Source organism: Dipodomys merriami, unplaced genomic scaffold (genome assembly GCF_024711535.1).
Source record: "Dipodomys merriami isolate MVZ:Mamm:240054 unplaced genomic scaffold, mDipMer1.0.p SCAF_2, whole genome shotgun sequence".
Taxonomy (NCBI): domain Eukaryota; kingdom Metazoa; phylum Chordata; class Mammalia; order Rodentia; family Heteromyidae; genus Dipodomys; species Dipodomys merriami.
Genome location: NW_027203381.1, coordinates 121089906 through 121111807, shown reverse-complemented (window position 1 = coordinate 121111807; position 21902 = coordinate 121089906). Strand labels below are relative to the sequence as shown.

The 21902-nt window shown below is 65.7% G+C and overlaps 1 protein-coding gene across 1 annotated transcript; it reads right to left on the bottom strand.

Moving 5' to 3' along the window:
- Nucleotides 1-161: 161 nt before the first annotated feature.
- Pfkl (phosphofructokinase, liver type) lies at nt 162-21490 on the bottom strand. Its single transcript, XM_070030803.1, has 22 exons — nt 21345-21490; nt 17625-17698; nt 15620-15697; nt 14371-14560; nt 13064-13229; nt 12622-12666; nt 12328-12436; nt 11340-11435; nt 10248-10340; nt 8877-9002; nt 8200-8264; nt 7447-7510; nt 6872-7018; nt 6366-6436; nt 5427-5514; nt 4045-4197; nt 2747-2911; nt 2464-2525; nt 2189-2300; nt 1001-1100; nt 810-915; nt 162-559 (listed from the first exon to the last, which is right to left on the bottom strand). The coding sequence occupies exons 1-22, from the start codon at nt 21427-21429 to the stop codon at nt 412-414; spliced, it is 2343 nt and encodes a 780-aa protein (XP_069886904.1). The 5' UTR covers nt 21430-21490; the 3' UTR covers nt 162-411.
- Between the last annotated feature and the right edge of the window lie 412 nt (nt 21491-21902).

The window sequence follows — 21902 nt, the reverse complement described above, 5'->3', positions numbered from 1 at the left end:
GGCTGGTCAGGTGCTGGTGTGTGGGCGCCACTCTGCAGGGCCAGGGTAGACTAAGGAAGTCACCCTCCCCTGACCTGGGGAGCAGCCCCAGTGAGGGGGCCTGGGCCCTGGGCCCTGGGCCCTGCCCTCCCCGCCCTGGAGAGTCAAGGCTGTTGGCCTCCTCGGTCAGGATGACTTTATTTCTAGAAAAGGTGAGGAGCTGCTCGGCCAGAGAGGTGGGTGGACAGGACCCGGTCAGTGGGGTCCACAGGAGCACGGAGACTCAGGCACGGGCACAGGTCGGTGAGGGTGACGGTGCGCGCGTGCCCAACAGGGCCAGGCAGCCAGGCCCGGGTGCTCTGTCCTGGAGACCTGGCCGGCAGCGGGGATGGAGGGCCGGAGCCAGGCTCCTGGCGCTGGAGTCCAGCGGGCTCAGAAGCCCTTGTCGATGCTCAGGGTGCGGCGGGTGACGTGCTCCAGCTCACCGGACACGTAGTCTGCCATGCTGATGCGGTAGTGCGCCAGCATCTTCAGCATCAGCCGCAGGTTCAGCCACCACTGCTCCCGGGGCATGCGGTGGCTGCGCGGGGAGGGCAGGTCAGAAGTCGGAGTACGCCAGCCGGGCCCTCCGCCCCCCTCCCCCTCCCTGGCCTCTCCACACCCCTCAGCAGCAGCGGGGCCGGGAGGCGCTGGGCCTCGTACCATTGGGGCCCACCCACTGTCCCCACCACCACCACACTGCCTGTGTGGGCGATCTCCGTGCGGCTGGCACACGGGCCCTGAGGAGCCTCTGAGCCCCTGGGCCCCGCGACCCGGTACTGGGGACTCACTCAAAGTCCGTGTCCTTCTTGAGCTCAGTGACGGGGCTGAAGGCCACCGCCTTCTTCCGAAGGCCGATCACGCAGGCCGAGTCCGGTGCGTTGGCGAACACCCGCCCTGTGGATGCAGGTAGGAGGTGCTGGGCCAGGCCCTCCCCGGGCTCCTCAGAAACCAGGCCGGGCCTCCGGGCCACCCCACCTACCCTTGCGGTAGACAGCCCGCAGCTTCTCCGACATCCAGAGCATGGCCTTCACCCCTAGCTTGGTCCCGTAGTTCCGGTCAAAGGGTGTTGGAGCTCCACCCTGCAAACAGAGGGGAAGCCGGCCTGGTGCTGCTGGGCTCCAGGGAAGAAGTCAGCAGGCCGCAGACAGGCCACAGACAGCCTCAGACAGGACACAGACGGCCGCAGACAGGGCACAGACGGCCACAGACAGGGCACAGACGGCCGCAGACAGGGCACAGGCCGCAGACAGGGCACAGACAGCCTCAGACAGGACACAGACGGCCTCAGACAGGACACAGACGGCCACAGACAGGGCACAGGCCGCAGACAGGGCACAGGCTGCAGACAGGGCACAGACAGGCTCAGACAGGACACAGACGGCCTCAGACAGGACACAGACGGCTGCAGACAGGGCACAGACGGCCTCAGACAGGGCACAGACGGCCCCAGACAGGACACAGACAGCCTCAGACAGGACACAGACGGCCGCAGACAGGGCACAGACGGCCCCAGACAGGACACAGACGGCCGCAGACAGGACACAGACGGCCTCAGACAGGGCACAGATGGCCCCAGACAGGACACAGACAGCCTCAGACAGGACACAGATGGCCCCAGACAGGGCACAGACGGCCGCAGACAGGACACAGACGGCCGCAGACAGGGCACAGACAGGCTCAGACAGGGCACAGACGGCCGCAGACAGGACACAGATGGCCCCAGACAGGGCACAGATGGCCCCAGACAGGGCACAGACAGCCTCAGACAGGCTCCCAAGCAAGGCTGTGGCCATGCCCGCCTCCCGTGCCCTTGGGAGCTGACCTCCACGTGGTCTGAGCCTGCTCCTGCGGCCTGAGGGCCTCAAATCAAGGCCAAGAAGCCACGCCCACAGGCCAGCAGTGGCTGCCCAGCTACGGAGAGGAAGCCCTGGGCCCCGGCACTCGGGGCCGTGGCCCCACCATAGGCCACCCGAGGGCCACCACGAGGCAGGGGCACACCCGTCTAGAAGGCAGGAAGCAAAGGTGCCACAGGTCGCAGGAAACTGGGCAAACTCGGACCAGGGTCATTGCTTAGGAGCCGCCAGCCTCGTCCCCTCCCTACAATGTGGCGGGCAGGCGCCGTGAGCGGGCCTCCCACCCCCCCCCCCCCCCAGCCCGGCGGCAGCACCTGCTGGAGATGGCCCAGCACGTTGGTCCGGCAGTCAAACACGCCCCTGCCTTCGGAGGAGTACAGGTGGTACAGGAACTCCGTGGTGTAGTGCTCATGGCATTTCTCGTTTCTGTGGAGGCGTGGGCAGCATCAGGGCCTGCCCCAAGCCCGGTCCCGGGGGGCCAGGCAGGTGGAGAAGAGATGGGAAGGAGGGAGGGAAGGAGGGAGGGAGGGAGGGAGGGAGGGAGGGAGGGAGGGCCCTCCGGGACAGCCAAGGCTGGGACAAGGCTCACCGCAGCACCAGGCCCCTCTGGATGTCCGTCTTCATCTTCTCCGTCATGTGCTCCACGTTGGCCTGCGGGAAGCGTGGGCTGAGCAGGGGTGGCCCGAGGAAGGCAGCGACCCGTGTGACCCACACCCAGGGGCCCGTCACACATAGGGCGCTGCTTGCTTTGAAAAGCTTGAGTGGAGCCAGGGCCACCCCCGGTGCAGCGGGCCCTCAGCCGGCCCGGGCCCTGCCAGCCCTGCGTGCCAGCCCCACAGACCCCCAGGGCTGCGGCCAAGGGCCGGCCTCACCTTCAAGTCGTGAATGTTGAAAGGGTCCTCAAAGACATAGGCGGCGTCGGCCCCCACGGCAATGCCGGTCACCGTGGCCAGGTACCCGCAGTAGCCGCCCATGGTCTCCACGATGAACACGCGGCGCTTGGTCCCAGACGCCGACTGCTTGATACGGTCACAGCTCTGCAAAGACCAAGCAACGTCCGGGCTCAGCATGCCTGTCCGCCATGAGCCGGGGGCTCCTGCAGCACCCCGGGGCCCGAGACCGGAGAGGGAAGGCACCAGAGGCCACGGTGCCTTGTCACGGCCTGGCAGCCCCACCTCGTCTGCGCAGGCCTGGAGGCACACACTGCCACGGGGCCAATGGACAACGGCCAGGACGGTGGGGCAGTGTGACTGGCAAGTGGCAGCAGGGCCAGCCAGTGCTGAGGGTCTCCCGGGCCTCAGTCTCCCTGTCTGTGAAATGGGCTGATGGCCAGCCAGCCACTGCAGAAACGGGTAACGTGTCACAGGGGCTGGTGAGGGGCGGCGTGGCGGGAATGCTCAGCACCAACAGAGCCGCGAGAGAGGGAGGTTCAAGATGAAAGGGACAGGAAGTGGAGCTCATAGAGCGCTAGCCTTGAGCTAAAAAGCTAAGGCTTGGGCTGGTGGCTCAGTGGTAGAGCGCTTGCCTTGCAAGCCTGAGGCCCTGGGTTCAATTCCTCAGCACCACATAAGCAGAAAGAAAAAAGCCGGAAGTAGCATTGTGGCTCAAGTGGTAGAGCGCTAGCCTTGAGCTGAAGATCTGAGGGACAGCGCCCAGGCCCAACGACTGGACCCCCCCCAAAAAATTAATTAAAAAAATAAAAATGAAAAGCTAAGGCTCCACAAAGATTAAGAGGGGTGGAAGAGAGCTAGGCATGCTGGGCATGGTGATGTGCGGCTGTAATTTCAGCACTGTGGGAGTCCAAGTTCCAAGCCAGCCTAGGCAATAAAGAACAATTAGACAGACAGACAGGCAGACAGATAGATGCTGGAAGGTAATCAAGAAAGGAAGACAGAAGGGACACAAAGTCTTCCTGTGCTCCTGGGATTCGAGGACATCCTATGTCACACAGAGCAAAGGGCAGAAACCTCTGCAGCCTCTGGTAGGACATCGGCCACCAAGGAGAAACGGCTGTCCCAGAGGGAGCAATGGTGGGTGGCAGGGCAAAGATGGCCACCGAAACGCCCCCTGCCAGGAGCTGCAGAGACCACGGAAGCCAGAGCCACCGAAGACCCAAGCGGGATCCACTCCCACACCACGTGGGAGCTGTGCCTGCCCAGGCAGCCCGCACCTCCATGGCGGCATTGACAGCCGTGTCTGAGCCCAGGCTGAAGTCGGTGCCCGGCACGTTGTTGCTGATGGTGGCTGGGATGACGCACATGACGATGCAGAGCTCCTCGTAACGCTCTCTAGCTTCTACCAGCTGCAGCACACCCTCGTAGGCCTGGGGCAGAGGTGGGGGGAGAGGGGGAGGGCGGCCAGACCAAGGCCGCACTGGGTCAGGGCAGCGGCATGGCTCCCTGGCCCTGCCCCCTGCGGACCAGCCTCGCCCTTTGCTTGTGGACTAGGACAGCCGGCTCCCCCCCAGGACACCATCAAGGGCCCTGCAGCACCCGACTCAGCTGGGTTCTCAAGAGAACCGAAGAGTCATGTGAGCTGCTAAGCACAGATCACCCATACCCCTCTACTTATCGTCTGTGACAACCTGCCAGGCACCTGGGCACGGTGTACAAGCTTCTCCCAGAGCCACACACTGCCTGCTCACCCTTCCTCCAACTCCTCCCCTCCTCCTCCCTCCCGTCTCCTCCTCCCTGCCAGCACCAGGCTTAGCTGCACCCCGTGAGGCCCTCAGAAGGTACCAAGCCCAGACCCCGGACCCGCACCTACAGCATCCGCGATCCAACTGCGCCAGTCCAGACCCGTACCTACAGCACCCACGATCCCACTGCGCCAGTCCAGACCCGCATCTACAGCACCCACGATCCCACTGCGCCAGGCCAGACCCGCATCTACAGCACCCACGATCCCACCGCGCCAGTCCAGACCCGCATCTACAGCACCCACGATCCCACCCGCGCCAGTCCAGACCCGCGCCTACAGCACCCGCGATCCCACCGCGCCAGTCCAGACCTGCGCCTACAGCACCCACGATCCTACCACGCCAGTCCAGACCCGCACCTACAGGACCCGCGATCCCACCACGCCAGTCCAGACCCGCATCTACAGCACCCACGATCCCACCGCGCCAGTCCAGACCCGCGCCTACAGCACCCACGATCCCACCGCGCCAGTCCAGACCCGCGCCTACAGCACCCACGATCCCACCACGCCAGTCCAGACCTGCATCTACAGCACCCGCGATCCCACTGTGCCAGTCCAGACCCGCATCTACAGCACCCACGATCCCACTGCGCCAGTCCAGACCCGCACCTACAGCACCCGCGATCCCACCGCGCCAGTCCAGACCCGCACCTACAGCACCCGCGATCCCACCGCGCCAGTCCAGACCCGCACCTACAGCACCCACAATCCCACCACGCCAGTCCAGACCCGCGCCTACAGCACCCGCGATCCCACTGTGCCAGTCCAGACCCGCACCTACAGCACCCGCGATCCCACTGTGCCAGTCCAGGGCCCGAGCAGCACTTTGCACACCAGGGTTTTCAGCCTCACCTCGAACCCGCCGATGACAAGCAGGGCGTGGATGTTGTAGGTGCGCAGGTTCTCCACGATGGACTCTAGGTGGGCTCTAGGCAGCGTCCTGCAGGCAGAGGGGCAGCCTGAGCTCCAGCCTGCGCCCGCATCATCTGACCCAGGGCATCCAATCAGCTGACAGAACACCCGTCTCCACAGTGGCTGGGGCCCCACAGGAGAGGACCCACACGGCTGGTGAGGGAGCGGCCTGGGCCTTTACCCGGCATCCTCACCAGAGGCAGGGGTGCAAACACCACCACCTCTGCTACCATGGGGCCCGGGGCACCCGATCTGCCCAGGGCTGCCCTCAGGAACCCAGCACAGCTCAGAATAGGACATGCCCCACGTCATGCAGCTCATCCAGAGACCACCACACCAGGGACGAAAACAGCCAGAAGAGACACAAAAACGGCCACCAAGCCGGGTGCTGCTGGCTCACAGCTGTGTCATCCCAGCTACTCAGGAGGCTGAGACCTGAGAATCACAGTTCAAAGCCAGCCCGGGCAGGAAAGTCCGTGAGACTCTGTTCTCCAATAAACCACCAGAAAACTGGAAGTGGTGCTGTGGCTCAAGTGGTAGAGTGCTAGCCTTGAGCTGAAGAGCTGAGGGACAGCACCCAGGCCCAGAGTTCAAGACCCACGGCAAAAAAAAAAAAAACAGCCACCAAAGGAGACACAAAAGGCCACGGAAAGAGACACGGCACCAAGACTACCAAGCCCAGGGATCAAAATGGCCACTGAAGGAGACGCAAGGGCGGTGGCGCCGAGGAGACGACGCAGCCCCGCATGCGCCTCGGCTCCCCCGCCCCTGCGGTGCTGCCCCGGCCTGGCACCAGGCTGGCCTCGGCACCAGGCCGGCTCTGCCGGAGGCCGCCCAGGCGGCTGCCTGTCTCCGAGGAGCACAGTGGCTCCCACTCACCTCTTGGTCCCCAGCACGGAGCCGCCACGCCCCAGCCAGCCCGCCACGTCGTGCCAGCCCACCTCCTGCACCTGTCAGCGAGGACACAGCTTCAGGGCTGGGCCGCAGGCCTCAGTGTCCGCCTCAGCCAGGGACTGAGTCCTATCTGAGCTGCCAGGCAGAGGGCACCCTGCTGACCATCCATCACGACGAGGCTGCGTCCGCCACAGGCCTGGCCAGACAGGGCATCATGGACACAGCGTCTCTGCCCCTTCCCCGAGGCCGCTGGCCCTCTCCAGGACGGGCCATGTTTCTGCATGTCCCTGAACTGGGCCATCTCCGTGGGTCCCCAAGGCCCCAGACCTCAGGTGTGAGCAGCCGAGGAGCAGGTTAAGAGCCAGGAAGCAAAGAAGCTCCCAGAACAGCTCCCGGGGCAGCCCAGCACCCCGGCCTCCCCACACACACACCCCGCCCCAGCACCTCCCTCCCCTCCCCTCCCCCCAGCCACCCGTCCCAGCTGAACTCACCTGACCCTTGGCTAGGCCTTCAAAGCCATCGTGCACAACATACACCGTGTGGCCCTGGGAGATGCCGGTCCTCACAGCCGAGCGCACGGCCGCGTTCATGCCGGCCGCAGGGGCGCCCACGTTCAGGATGGCCAGCGAGAAACTGGACTGCAGGGAGCGAGACAGGGACCAATGGGTGAGCCCCGGGGTGGACACTGCGTCCCTCCTCCAGTTACATCACACACGCCGTGGCCCCTCTCCCGTTACATCGCATCAGTGGCCACTCAAGTTCCTAAATCTGCAGACTGGGCCCCGTCCCCTCACCTCAAGCCCAGGAACCTAACAGACCAGTGGCAGCTACACCACCAGCAGAGCTGGGCCGGGCCCTGAGAGCAGTCCCAGCCCAGCAGGAGAGAAGAGCCCCCCAGGTCCCCATGGGCCCATTCCCGAGCCTGCGGGAGAGAGGGGTCCTCCATGGGACAGAAGGCCAGCCCCAAATCTGCCGCCCCCCCCCATCAGCAGACACACAGAAGAGCAAGCAGTACAGGAACAGGGCAGGGCTGACGAGCTACCGTGAACGTGGCCCTCGGCCTCACCTTCTCCTTGGAGATCTTCTGATGGGCCAGCAGCTTGTAAATGTTCCAGTTGTTCTCGAAGCTCCTGGAAAGGAAGCAGGTCCCATGACTCACGGCCCTGCAGCCACAGCAGTGACCCCGAGACGCAGCAGAGCACGGAGCCTGAGCTCAGGGGAGGACCTTGGGGCTCAACGCACAAAGCCAGGGGCCTGAGCTCAGGGGAGGACCTTGGGGCTCAACGCACAAAGCCAGGGGGAGACGGGGCCAGAGACTCAGCCCTAAAGGAGGCAGACGCCGTGCAGCCCAGCCTGCCCCGCCACAGCGCCCCACGGGACCCCTTCAGCAGCTGGTGTGAGACCCCCACAGAACGTAGGGTCACACAGCAAAGCCCCAGCCTCTGCCCAGCTTGTACGCAGAAGCCAGACCTCCATGTCCAGTCTGGCCCGGCGTCCGCAGGATGCAGCACCTCACCCGGTGAAGACCAGAGCCCCGTCCTGCCTCCCCCCGCTGGACCACCACTGTGGCATCCAGGCCAGCTCAGGCCTCTGCACAAGTGCTGTCCCACCACCGCCTGCCAGTGGCACGGCCAACCCTCGACGCGCAGGTCCCCCCCTGGCCACCTAGGGCCCACGCCCACCCCACAGGGGGCCGTCCCCCCGGCCCCTCCAGGCGTCCTCCTCCCCCTGGACTGCCCAGGGAGCTCTGGCCGGGGGCCCACAGTGCTCGCACGGGCCAACGTCAGCTGCCGGGGATGCGCCCTGGCAGCGCCCGTACCTGCCACGGAGCTGGATGGCCTCGTCAAACCTCTTGTCGTCCATGGCCTTCTGCACCTCCTTGGTCTTTGAGGAGAGACGGAGACGCACAGGTTGTCAGGAAGGCCTGGCCCGGCTCACACGCGCAGCTGTGTCCCAGCTCAGCCGGAGAGCCCACCACGCCCCCTTCCAGACACAGCTCTCCTTCCCCTGCAGGGGCGCAGAGCCCACAGCACCCCAGAGCCGCAGGAGCCCGGCCGGGCCCTCGGGAACAGACCCTGGCCTGTGACGGTGTCGAGTGCGCCCTGAAGCCGGGCGAGGTGGAAATCATGGCAAACCATGACACCGCAGCTCACCTTTCCCAGCGGCCCTGTCTGTAGGACCTAAACCCGGTGAGCCAGGAAGAGCACCCCCCCAGTATGGCCTCACGATCCCTCTGCCCCTACCTCCACTCCGCTCCAGGGGTCCCTGTTCTGACAGCGCCCCCTGCTGGCCACGCCCCCCTTGTCCCAGTGCTCCGGACAGAGCCCCAGCTCCCTGCAGCCACACCCCTCAGTGACATCGGAAGTCCTGGCTCGGGCCTCTGCCCAGAGGCTTGCGGCTGGAGAGACACGGTGGCAGAAGCGGCCATGCCCACCTCCGCAACACCCGGGAGAGGGGAGAGGCGGCAGTGGGCTGGCAGCAGGGGCTGGCACTCACCACCTGCACGCACTCCATGAGGGGCAGCCGCACCGACTGGTTCCCCGAGAGGCTGACCACGCAGGCTGGCGTGTCGGGCGTGGCCTCCAGCAGGGCCATCACGGCCTCCATGCCCATCTTGCTGCTCTGCGCGGGGGGGGGGGGGGGGGGGGGGGCGGTGCGGCTCAGGCCGGGGCCGCCACTCCCGCCCCCTCCCCCCGCCCCTGCCCCCCAGGCTCCCGCTCTGCAAACCGCACAGCACCCACCCTCCACAGTGCATACACCCCGCTCTCCAGGCCCCTCACAGTAGCCGAAGCTTCCAGCACACAGCTCAACCAGCATTCAAAACAGCGCACCTGGCACCATTCACAGGCTCTGGGTCAGAGAGCCGCAGCGCAGCGTCTCCTGCGGAAGCCAATTCCAGGCTCCTTCCAGGACAAGAGGCCTCACTCAGAGCCTACCCGGCTTTAAACACCAAACACGGCTGGCAGCAACAGGACGACTGAAACCCTAGGGTCAGGCCGTAGCTGCAGGCCTCAACACAGGGACAGCCAGAAAGGGCGGTGGCAGCGGCAGTCTGTCCCGTGACCCAGGTGGTGGATTCCAGCCTCCTGGACTCCCAGCATGCAGCGGGACACGGGAGGCCGCTGGGCGCTCCACCTCCCCTGCAGGACCGGCAGGGGGGGCCCCAACCGTTCTTGGTTTGGACCATCTTTCCCAGGGTGCACAGTGAACACTCCCAGAGGGGGTGGCCATGAGGTTCCACCATCTGCAGATCATAGCTGGAGGCACGTGCTCAGGCAGAGCATGAGTGTTCATACTTCAGGGAGGAACACAAGGCACAAGGCCTATGTACCACTGATTACACAAAGCATGTATCACAGTGAACTCCAGGAAGCCGGGCGCCGGTGGCTCACGCCTGTCATCCTAGCTACTCAGAAGGCTGAGATCTGAGGATCATGGTTCAAAGCCAGTGTGGGCAGGAAAAACCAAGAGACTCTTATCTCCAATTAACCACCAGAAAACGGGACATGGAGCTGTGGCTCTAAGTGGTAGTGGGCTTGCTTTGGGTGAAAATGCTCAGGGATAGCACCTAGGCCCTGAGTTCAAGACCCACAACTACCACCAACAACAAAAAGAACTCCAGGAAATGGAAAGAAGAAAAAAAATGCCTATAGTCTGCTGATGCCCTTGTCAACTGCTAATGTGTGGAGGGAAGAATCTGGAAGGAGGCACAGGAAGGGCGGGTCCAAGGAGCCTCAGGTACACATTTCTTTTCAGGCTCAGTGGGTTGCTCCCTGGGTGGACATCACACACACACACACAGACACAGACACAGACACACACACACACACACACACACGCACACCCCCCAGAGTAAAGCCCACCTACCAGGATGCGGTCGAAGGCTGAGGGGGTCCCTCCACGCTGCACGTGCCCCAGCACGGTCACCCGTGTGTCGAAACCCAGCCTCTGAACCACAAGCTGTTCAATGAGAGTCAAGCGGGGCTGTGGGCTCCAGCTCAAACCGGCCCTGCTACCCGAGGGCCCTGACCCTGGTGCCCGTCATGCCCGGCCTCAGGTTTGCAGGATCCTCACTCAGGAGCAGCCCAGGATGCCCACCTACAGCGCCTAATTGAGTGCATGTAGGAAGGGGGTGAGCCTGTGCAGTGTGTGTGTGTGTGTGTGTGTGTGTGCAGCGCATGTGTGCCTGTGCACTGTGCACTGTGTGCGTGTGCACTGTGTGCGTGTGCAGTGCCTTGCAGTGTGCGCGTGTGCTGTGCACGCACCTGTGCAGTGCATTGCAGTGCGTGTGCAGCGCGTGTGCAGTGCGTGTGCACGTGTAGAGATTTCTGTACCAGCAGGCCTCGCATGCGTGTGTGGCCTGAGGCCCTGGTGCTCAGAGCTGGACGTGACCTCTGCTCCCTTTGGCTCAGTGTCCACCAGGTCCCCATAGCTCTGGGGTCCAGGACAGAGGGGTGAGGACAAGCCACAGAGGTGGGGGGAGCAGGATCATGCAGCTCCCCTGCAGGGTGGAGCTCAGGGAGGAGGAGGAGCAGCGGGCTGGGCCAGAGAGGCTCCTCACAATCTGAGCTGATGGTTTTTATTTTGCTTGAGACATCTCATCATGTTGCTTAGGCTGTCCCTGAACTCACAATCCTCATGCCTGAGCCTCCTGGGTGCTGGGTGCACACCCGGTCCACTCCATCACAGGGGTGAGGAGCAGCACCGGTGCCTGGCTCAGTCCAGGAAGAGCACAGGACCAGCCCCTGTCCTCAGAAACCAGGGAGGGCCTGCCTGTGCCTCTGCCCCCTCCCCCTCCCCCTCCCCCCACTGTGCCCCTCCCCCGCTGTGCCCCCTCCCCCTCCTGCCTCCACCCCTGGGTCCCTCCCTCCATCCCCCCTCCCCCCCTGCTGTGCCCCTCCCCCCGCTGTGCCCCCTCCCCCCAGGCCTGGCCCCGCCCCCAGAGGCTGGCACACTCACGTCCTTCACGTAGCTGGACGAGATGGGCTTCCCATTGCGGTCGATGGCGCCCTCTGCGATGATGATGATGTTTAGCCGGGACCCCCGGCTTCGAGTCTGAGTCAGAAAAATCCAGGCTTACCCAGCAGGCCACAAGCCACTAAACATGGCCACCAGGGGCCGGGAGCCTCGTGGGGGACAGGACTAGGCCTTGAACACGATCCAGCAGCCAGGGCCAGGCCCTCCTCTCTCCAGGGAGGGCCTGGGGCCGGGGCTGCGGGGCCCCCAGGGGCTCCAGACTGAGGGCCACAGGCCTCTCACTGGGCTGGGGGATGTGGACGAGTGGAGGGAGGACAGACCCCAGACCCAGGCCGCCCCACCACGGCTGCCCGGGCTCCGTCCCACATCTCTGTGAATGCCCTTCACCCCCTTCCACCGTGGGCTCTCCTCCAGCCCTGCTACTCCCCAGAGGGTCAGGGCCTGGCTCTGGAACCTTTCCAAGTAAGGCCAGGGCAGGGGAGGTGGAGCCCAGGGTGCAGCCGCCCTCCCCTGGCCGCAGTGACTGGCGGGGCAGCCCCTGTGTGGAGCAGGCCCTGCACGGCCCTCCAGCCTCACCCCAGGCCAGGCCTGGGCTCCCAGACGGCTTCTACTCTCCCCTGCATCCTCAACTGTCCACGCGGGTGGCGGCACTGGCCACCTGTCTCCCTGGCTTAGGGTCACCATCCTCAGAGGCACAGAGCCGGACGGCAGCTGCAGTGTCTCAGCCAGCAACACCCTGCCTCTGGGCCTGGCTCACGGCCATCCCTCAGGGGCTTAGGCTCGGTGGCTGCTGCCCTGAGAAGTCAGTTGACCCTGCCTCTCCCCTGACCACATGGAACAGAGCCGGGGACGGCCGAGCGTCCCTGTGCACACCCCCGTCACCCCCTCCCCAGGGGCTGGCAGTGACCAAGGACGAATACATCACGAACCCCCAGAGTCTGCCGGGTCTCTGGGCCCTGCGGCCACTCACCTCCCCCAGCCTCTCACACATGAAGTTCTCCCAGCCGTCCTCAGGGGGCGCCTCTGGAATGAACAGCCAGTCGGCCCCGGAGGCCAGGGCGGACACCAGCGCCAGGTACCTGGGGGAGGGAGGGGGAGGGGCAGCCTGTTCTGGAATCACCTCCTGCCCCGCCCCCACCCAGGCCACGCACACCCACGGCAGCAGGGACCCCCTGCCACGGGCCAGGCCGCACTGTCCCCACAGCCACCGGATGGCCCCCCTGCCCCCCACCCCACCCCGCTGGCCAGGACAGCCGGTCCTCACCCACAGTGTCGCCCCATCACCTCCAGCACGAAGGTCCGCTGGTGGCTGTGGAGGGAAGGGAAGGCGGCTCGGTGCCCAGGCTGGCTGGCCACGCGGCCACGGCAGGCGGGGCTCACAGGGCCGTCTCTGGGAGGGAAGGTGCCCCAGGCCCCTATCACCCCTCAGCAGTGTGAACCAATCTGGCGAAGACTGGAAGCCAAGGCCCCTCCAGTATCGCACCCCAACACACACCCCACTGGGAACCCCGCCGTCTGGCTCCCCGGCCGAGGTCCCGGGCCTGGAGCGGAGGGACGGGGCCACACGCTCGCATCCCCGCCGCCGCTCTCCGCGGCTGGCCGAGCGTCTGTGTCCACGAGGCTGACCACCCCCACAAGAGGCAACGGGGACCGTGGGCTGGCGTGGCCGGCCCGGGGCACGGGGGGGAGGGGGGAGGCCCGCGCACCTCTGAGCCGTGGTGGTGATGGCATCGATGACCTCCATGATGCGGTGCAGGGCCGAGTCGGTGCCGATCGTCATGTCCGTGCCACAGAAGTCGTTGTCGATGGAGCCGACGAGTCCCGCGATGTTCAGGTGGGAGTAGGTCTGGGCTGTGGTCTCTGAGATCTTCCCTGGACCGGGAGTTGGCAGGGCCTGGCTGAGACCCCCGAGCGGGCACATCCACTGCCCCGCCCACTCCGCCGGGCCCCGCCCATGCTCAGCCCCTCCCACTCCGCTGGCCCCGCCCATGCTCAGCCCCTCCCACTCCGCTGGGCCCGCCCCTCCCTCTCCACTGGGCACGCCCATGCTCAGCCCCTCCCACTCTGCTGGCCCCGCCCATGCTCAGCCCCTTCCACTCCACTGGGCCCCGCCCATGCTCAGCCCCTCCCACTCCGCTGGCCCCGCCCATGCTCAGCCCCTCCCACTCTGCTGGCCCCGCCCATGCTCAGCCCCTTCCACTCCACTGGGCCCCGCCCATGCTCAGCCCCTCCCACTCCGCTGGCCCCGTCCATGCTCAGCCCCTCCCACTCTGCTGGCCCCGCCCATGCTCAGCCCCTCCCACTCCGCTGGCCCCGCCCATGCTCAGCCCCTCCCACTCTGCTGGCCCCGCCCATGCTCAGCCCCTTCCACTCCACTGGGCCCCGCCCATGCTCAGCCCCTCCCACTCCGCTGGCCCCGCCCATGCTCAGCCCCTCCCACTCCGCTGGGCCCGCCCATGCTCAGCCCCTCCCACTCCGCAGGACCCAGGGGAGTCCTGCACCCTCCACGAGGCTCCGGGGCCTCCTCTGAGCCGTGTTCCTGGGACTTGTGTCTAATGTTATCCTCACTACATCTCCGCAAACTTGGGCCAGGTCTGTGGTCACATCTAGAGCTCTCAGAAGTCAGCAGCAAACAAGCCTGCGGCACGGCGCGGGTAGGGCGGTGCCTGCGGAGGCGCGTTCCTGGGACTTGTGTCTAATGTTATCCTCACTACATCTCCGCAAACTTGGGCCAGGTCTGTGGTCACATCTAGAGCTCTCAGAAGTCAGTAGCAAACAAGCCTGCGGCACGGCGCGGGTAGGGCGGTGCCTGCGGCAGGCGCGGGGCACGGACCCCTCCACGCCCAGGCCGCCTTGGGCTCCAACCCCTGACTTGACCTAGCAGCTGCAACCATCCAGGGTCCCCCTGGCGCGGGTCCCTCTCCACGGGCCAGAAGCAAGCGAGCCGACCCCCCGAGGTGTCCTGCCTCCTCCTCCCGTGGCCGCAGGGCCCCGGGCGCTGGCGCACACCCACCCTCCTTCACCAGCTCCTCCAACAGGCTGCCCCACTCGCTGCGGAAGACGTTGGCACCCGTGAGGCTGCCATCCCCGCCGATGACGCACAGGTTGGTGATGCCATGCTGCAGAAGGTTGTAGGCCGCCGCCCGGCGCCCCTCCCTGGTGGTGAAGGCCTTGCAGCGAGCACTGCCAATGATGGTGCCTCCCTGCACGAGACCAGAGCCCTCAGACAGGACGGGGGTGCCACCTGTCCCGCCGGCCAGGGCCCTCAGACAGGACGGGGGTGCCACCTGTCCCGCCGGCCAGGGCCCTCAGACAGGACGGGGGTGCCACCTGTCCCGCCGGCCAGGGCCCCCTCAGATGGGATAACAGGTAACAGAGGTCCCCCTCCAAGGGACCCCAAAGACCCGGTGCTGTACAGTAGGAGGTGACCGGCAGACTCCACGGAATTAGAGGGCCAGGCCAGGGCAGTTCCAAAACTGCAGGATCCTCCCCTCTGAGCACAAGGCCTCAAGCCTGAGCAGTTCCACAAGGAATGGAGAAAGCTAAGAACGAAGAAGCACTGGGTGCATGTACGCATGTACGCACGCACAAACGCACGCACACACGCACGCACACACACACACACACACACACACACACACACTGCACTGGCATCCACAAGGACAGGCCTCAGCAGTGCCTCCTGCTAGTGTTCCGCTAGCATCCCATGCCCCCTGAGAGTCAGCTTCAGGCTCCAGCGTGCAGTGCTTCGGGGCCAGGGTGCCCTGCCACGCACCAGGCAGAGCCAACAAAGCACCCAGCAAGGGCCTGAACCCCTCCTGATTCCTGAGAGCTCCTGCCCCTCAGCCTCTCCCGCCTGACACCCAACTACGCTATGGCGTGGTGACACCGTCAGTCTGGAGCTGAGGGCCTGACAGTATGTGTGCGTGCACATGTGTGTATGTGTGCACGTGCATGTGCATGCGTGTGTGTCTCCATGTAGGTCTCTGGCTATGAATGCATGTCTGGAGCTGCAGTTCTGTGGGGGGGGGGTGTATGTGTATGTGTGTGTGTGCACACATGTGCACTTGTGTGCATGTCTCTGCACAGGTCTCTGTGAACACATGTCTGGAGCTACAGCCCTGTGGAGTGTATGTGGGCATGTGTGTGTGTGTGTGTGTGTGCGTGCGCGTCTCTGTGCAGGGCTCAGAGCGCATGTCTGTGTGCCTACTCATGCCCACACACTCCCAGGGTAAGAGGGAACCACCCGCCACAACCCTCACCAGCTGGATGATGTTGGAGACGCTGAGCCAGTTGGCTGGCTTGATATTCTCACCTCCTTCCACGAGGCCCTCATAGCCCTGGAACCAAATGGACAGCGTGAGACCCAGCCCCTCAGCAGCCAGCAGTACCGCCATCTGGGAAAGCAGCGGTCAGACGGCAGCCCGAACCTCAGCTAGAGAGCGCAGGCCCGAGTCCCACCCCCAGCCCTGCCACCCCAGGCTCTGGGCTGACGCAGCCAGGACGCCCCATATGGGCCTCCCAACACCTTCACACGCATGTGAGTCTGCTCTCGGGCAAGAGCTCAGGGCACAGGTGGCCCACCTGGTCAGTGTCCCCAGCTGAGCTCCCAGGCTGCACCTGAGATCCCCGGGGGTCACCCTCCCACCCACCCCACCCACCTCCATCCCTGAGGGCTCGGTCAGATTTACCCAATGTGACCGTGATATGTTGCCAGGGGCCTCTGGCGCCGTCTACCCACCCCTAGCCATAGGCTGCTCCAGCCACAGCGGCTGTACCCGGTCCACTGTCCATACCACCCGTGATCCACTCCTCACCCCACACATGATCCACTCATCCACTCTCCTTACACCAGCACGCACACATGCACGTGCGATCACCCACATGTACACAGAGCCAGGGGCCCCACAGGAGGCTTGCAGATGGGGAAGACCCCTGGTAAGGCAAGAACGCACATCTCACCGAGCCCCGGGTGGGCAGTCCAGGCGGGGTGGACCTGTGAGTCCCCTGGACACCTGGGCGGCCGTGCCCCCGGAAAAGTGGTGGGGATCCAGGGCTCCCTGTCCCCAGTGCCGGCATGCATGCAGGTCTTTCACCCTGGGCTAAGGATCCCACACATAGCATCTGTTTGTGGGCGCTCTTTATGGAAGTGAGACCAGACACAGTGTTTCAGGCATGCGTCCACAGGCCCCCCCCAGAACACTGATGTCCCCAGTCCCGAGGTGAGGTGGGTGTGCTAGCACTCCACCTGGGCCTTGGCCGCCCTGGCTCCGCTGGTCCTCCTCCCTGACCCCTCTTCAGCCAGGGGGAAGTGGGGAGGGAGGGGTCAGGCCAGTGGGCAGATGCCTACCCTGCCCACACCCTCCTCTTCCTGTCCCACAGTCCAGTAGAGCAGAGGGCAGGGAGTGGATCTACCATAACCTGGGCGGGGCAAAGAGAGAGGAGGGAGGAGCTGGGGCTGGCTACATTGTACATAAAATGTATGCTAAACTGTAAGCACAAAATGACAACCACCAGAAAAGCCACCCAACAATGCAAGGGACTTAGGGGTGGAGAGAGGGGCGATAAAGGAAGGAAAAGATGAGAAGGAGGAGAGGAGGGGAGTCACCCGCAAATCCACCACAGGGACTGCAGCCAGGCCCAGGGCCCTCCCCCACTGGTGACAGACTGGGGCAGGTCGGGTGGCTGTGCGGCCGCGGTGGGCGGGCCCGGCTCGAGGAGGCCCCAGAGGGGAAACCATGCGCTGCCAGAGGGCAGGTCCAGGCTGGAGTACAGGGAGAAGGCAAGGCTGGGCCCCGGCCGGGCTTCTGGTGACCTGCCTGCGCTGACCTAGGTCTCAGGGAGGAACCAGCCATGGTGGCTGTGCACAGGGCCAGGGGCAGCTCACCCACACGCGGCCTCTGACCCCATCTGGGCCGGCCCTGAGCACACCTGAGGAACACCCACCTGCAGGGCCTTCTGCGGATGCCGTGGCCCTGGATTCCACTTCCTGTCTCCCCTCAACTATGAGGCCACCCCTACTCTGGGCCCCCCGTCCCCAGATTTCAGATATCCAAAGCAGAGTGGAGCACATGCTGCACGGGAAGGGCACGCTCACACAGGCACCCTGGGGTCACCGCACCGCGGCCCCACCTCAGCCCACCACACGCTCCACACAGTACACAGCCCCATGTGCACAGTCCACCATGTGCCAGCCCACTGCTCACACAGCTCCACCACAACGCAGGCCACCCCGCACGCACACGGCCCGCCCCGCCCCGGCCTTACCTCATAGATGAGGAAGACTTTGGCTCCCACGTAAATGCCCATGCGCGTCACAGCCCTGACCGCGGCGTTCATACCTGGGAGGATCGGGGCAAAGCTCAGTCTAAAGGACGGTGGTGTCCCCAGCCCCTGCCCATTCCACAATCCGCACGGCCTGGGCACCGCCCCAGCCCCTGTAAATGAAGTAGCCCCGAGTTATGCTAGGAGGAAAACATCCAACACCAACTCGGCTTGAGAACCGAGCTGGCTGCTCCGGAGGCCTCCACGCCGGCCTCTCTCTGCTGACTGTGGTGCCAAGATGGATGCCGGGCTCATCCATGGAGCGCCCCCCCACACACACGTCCACATAGCCGACAACTGACACCGGACGGCTAGCATGGGCGGTGGAGGAAAGGGCTCAGGGTCTGGTCGCCAGCCTGGGAGGAACGGGCACTCCAGGGCAGCGCGAGTGCCGACTCCCGCCTTGCAGCCCAAACATGCCACAGCTCCTCCCTCCCCGTCCCCATCCCGGCTCCCAGGATGTGGCACAGGTCACCAGCACTCTGCAGAGGAACCGCCCGGACAGCTGGAAGTGGGCAGAGCATGAAGTGCCCCCCACCCCACCCCAGCCCCGCATAGAGGAGGAGACACAGCCACCCGACCCCCGAGGGTGCTGGGCCGGTCCCCCGGGCCATCACGGTGGGACACCGGCCCTGACTCCCTCACCAGCCAGCCAGAGCACTCGTCACACGCCCGGACACTGAGAAGGCCTGGCCTACAGGAGGCCAAGTCTCCAGAGTCCCAGCATTCACGGCCCAGCCAGGGCTCTTATCTATGGGGTGTCCTGTGAACCCTGAAGATCCACATCGTGACCTGGAGAGGATTCGTGGCCTGACTCAGGTTCCATGAGTCCCACAGGTCTCCGCGTGCCTGGGCTCAGGGGGGCGAGCAGTTCTGACGCAAGCAGTCTAGCGGGCGCCACCTCCCACCAGTCTGCTCACGGAATGAAGCTCCCGCGTGGCCCGAGGCTCCCACACAGCCGGCGGGCATCTGCCACTGTCCCCAGATACCAGGCCGCACGGGGACAGGAAAGGGCCTTCTGGAGCCTGGCAGGTGCGGGCAGAGCCGGGACCCGCAGGCTCCTCCGGGCATGTCAAGCGGACCCAACCCAGCTAACGTGCGGTGCCAGGGGAACCCCACACAGCAGGCCGCGCGGGGCTCCTGCACGAGACTCCTGCAAGCAAGCCTTGTTGCTACAGAAACAGCCTACGTCTCCCGAACCCAAGCAGATGGAAACAGGGTGGCTAGGGCTAAAGGCAAGCAGGCCCCCCACACCAGAGGCTGGGCACACTGGGAGACCAGACGGCTGGTGGGAAGCTACCTGACTGTGCACCTGCCAGCAGGGCAGCAGGAGAGCACTGGCCTGGAGCGGCCCAGCTTCCTCCCCACCTCGCTCCCTCCTGGAAAGAGCGTCCAGCTCGGCAAGAGAGGCCAGCACAGAGTGACCAGAGGCCAGAGGCCAGGACCCACTGTCCAGCCCATGCCGCTCCGGTCACCCAGCTCCAGACGCACACGCTGCTGGGTGAACCAGCCCCCAAGTCAGAGCCAGCTCACCAGCCAGGCAAGCTGTGTGTTCAGCACGCCACAGAACAGAGTGACTGCGGCACGGCATGATTCCTGCTGGACCAGCACCCCGGCCAGAGGCAGCCACCTGAGGGAGCAGGACCCGCAATCTCAAGAAAGCTGCCTCTTCAACAGGCCTTTGAAATCGCCCTTTCATCTGCTTTCCTTCCTGGCAGCAAGCCAGCCCCAGTCAGAAGGGCAGGCGGGAGACCAGCCAGTGCCCATCAGCTGACCAGCAGCCCACCCCCGTCAGGACAGCTTAAATCTGAGGGTGAGGCATTCGCTCAGTGACAATCACCTCCAAGAAAATAAGATGCTATTTCTAGATGGGGGTGGTGAGCGGAGTGTTAGCAGTCAGCTAATGAGTGAGTGCAAAGCCTGTGTGCCCAAATCCTGGACACAGCGCTGGGAGGGGGGGACAAGAGCGAGCCGTCACTGGGTGCTGATCCGTGATCTGCACAAACAGGAAATCAGTGTCCCACTGTCACTTAGGGGCAGGGGAAGCTGGAAGAAACTCAGAGAACCCAAGTGCCCACACCACAGGGAGGCTGAGGGCAGAGACAGGGGGTGGCCAGGCTGATTTTACTTCTAGTTCCTCTACATAAATTAATCTGATAAACAGATTATCTGTGAGCCACAACTGCTCACAAGGACTCCTGGTCAACAGGAAGGGAGGGGTCCAGGCAGGGCTGTAGAGGTTAGGACTTCCCGACTGGCTGGAAGAGAAGGGGAAACTGAGGCTGGAGGAAGTGCTGGGCCTGGCAGGGGTGGCTGGGTTTTCTCGCATTCTACCTCTGGCACACCTCTGGCCTTTCTCTGGCTGCCTCCAGTGGCAGCAGCGAGGGCACCCAGAGGGCACACGGAGGGCACATGGAGCCTGGACACTGCCTGGGCCAGGCCATAGGCCCGTCACCAACCCCATGGTCAGCTCGCACTTATGCAACACAAGGCCTGACTCTAACTGCTACCCTCACCAAGGGATGCTGCCCCTACCTCTGCCACCTGTGCCAGGGGACCAGGGAAGTCCAGACCCTCCTCCACCGCCTCACCAAAAAAGTACCAACACCAGGTCTACCGATGAGTGGAGGGGCATGAACTCAGGGAGAGCAGCCGTGGCAGCAGGTGCTTCGATGGGCACACTGGTGCCCACTCCAACAGGCACCGGGACCAGGTGGGCAGGGCAGGGACTTTGACCACCCTGGAAGCACCCAAACCTGGAAGGTCTCCGTCTCCAGACCTTCCTCCAAAACGGCTTGTTGGTCTCCCTGGGTGGCCCTGGCCCTTCCTTCCTGAGGACCATTGAACCCCCCCCCCACACACACACACACACACTCATGCTGTAGAGAAGCCTGCAGGCCCGGCCCTTCAGCAAGCAAGTCCTCTGTCGTGAGATTTGGAGCTTGGGAGGGCCGGCCAGGCTGCAGACCCGGGCTCCTCTGGTGGTCTGCCACCGCGGAACACGTGCCTCCGGTCCCGCACCAGGCCTGGCCGCCCGGGCGGGGGTGTGCAGGTGTGTGCTGACCACCAGCCCGGGTCCCTTACAAGCCAGGACTCTGCGGGGGCCTCCTGGGCCGTCCTGGACCGCACCCGGGGGCCCCAGGCTGCAGGACCGGGGCGCCTCCCCGCGCCCCCCCCCCCCCCCGCCCCGGGCCAGCCACGGGACCTGGCCCCAGCTGTGAGTCCTCCGGGAACCGGGAGGAGCGGAGGAGCGGCCGCCGGGGAGGTGGACGGGGGAAGCGGGGTGCGCGGTGCGGAGGGAGACGCGGGGGGCCCGGGCCCGCCGTCCGCCCGGGCTCCCGGGCACAGGGGCGCACACGTGTCGCCCGGAAGGGGCCGCGGAGCCGGGGCCCGGCAGGGGCGCGCGCGATCTGCGCCCCGCCCGCCCGCCCGCCGCCCGGACACGCCCCCGAGGCCCGTGGCCGGCCGCACGTACGCGGCGACCTGGGGCACGCCGGGGCGGAGTCCGGGGCCCGGGGCCCGGAGCGCGGCCCGGGCGGGGCCCGGATCGGCCTCGACCCCCGCCCCCCGCGCGCCCGGGGCGAGGGGCAGCGGACGCCCGCCCGGGCCGCGAGCGCGCAGCCCCCGCCCGCCCGCCCGCCGAGGCCGGCCGCGCGCGCCCACCTTGCGCGTCGCCGCCGCTGGTCAGCACGGCGATGGCCTTGCCGGCCCCGGACGTCCGCAGCTTCTCCAGGTCCACGGTGGCCATGACGGCAGCCGAGACGCAGGCCCAGTGCTCCTCCCGGCCCGCTCTGCGCGCCCGGCCGCGGCCGCCCGGGCCCCGCCCCGGAGCGCCCGCCCCGGCCCGGCCCGGCCCACCCCCGCCGGCCCCGCCTGCGGCCCGGCCCGCCCCGATGCACGGACTCCCCGGGGCCGGGCCGGGGGCGTGGCTGAGGCCTGGCAGTGGGCGTGGCTGAGGCCGGGGTGGGGCCTGAGCCTGGGATTGGCAGTGGGTGAGGTTGAGGCCGGGGGCGTGTCCTCGGCCTGGCAGTGGGCGTGGCTGAGGCCGGGGTGGGGCCTGAGCCTGGGATTGGCAGTGGGTGAGGTTGAAGCCGGGGGCGTGGCTGAGGCCTGGCAGTGGGCGTGGCTGAGGCCGGGGTGGGGCCTGAGCCTGGGCTGTCTGTGAGCATGGCCGAGGCCGAGCGGGGCTGAGGTCTGGGCCGGCAGCGGGCGGGGCCTCCG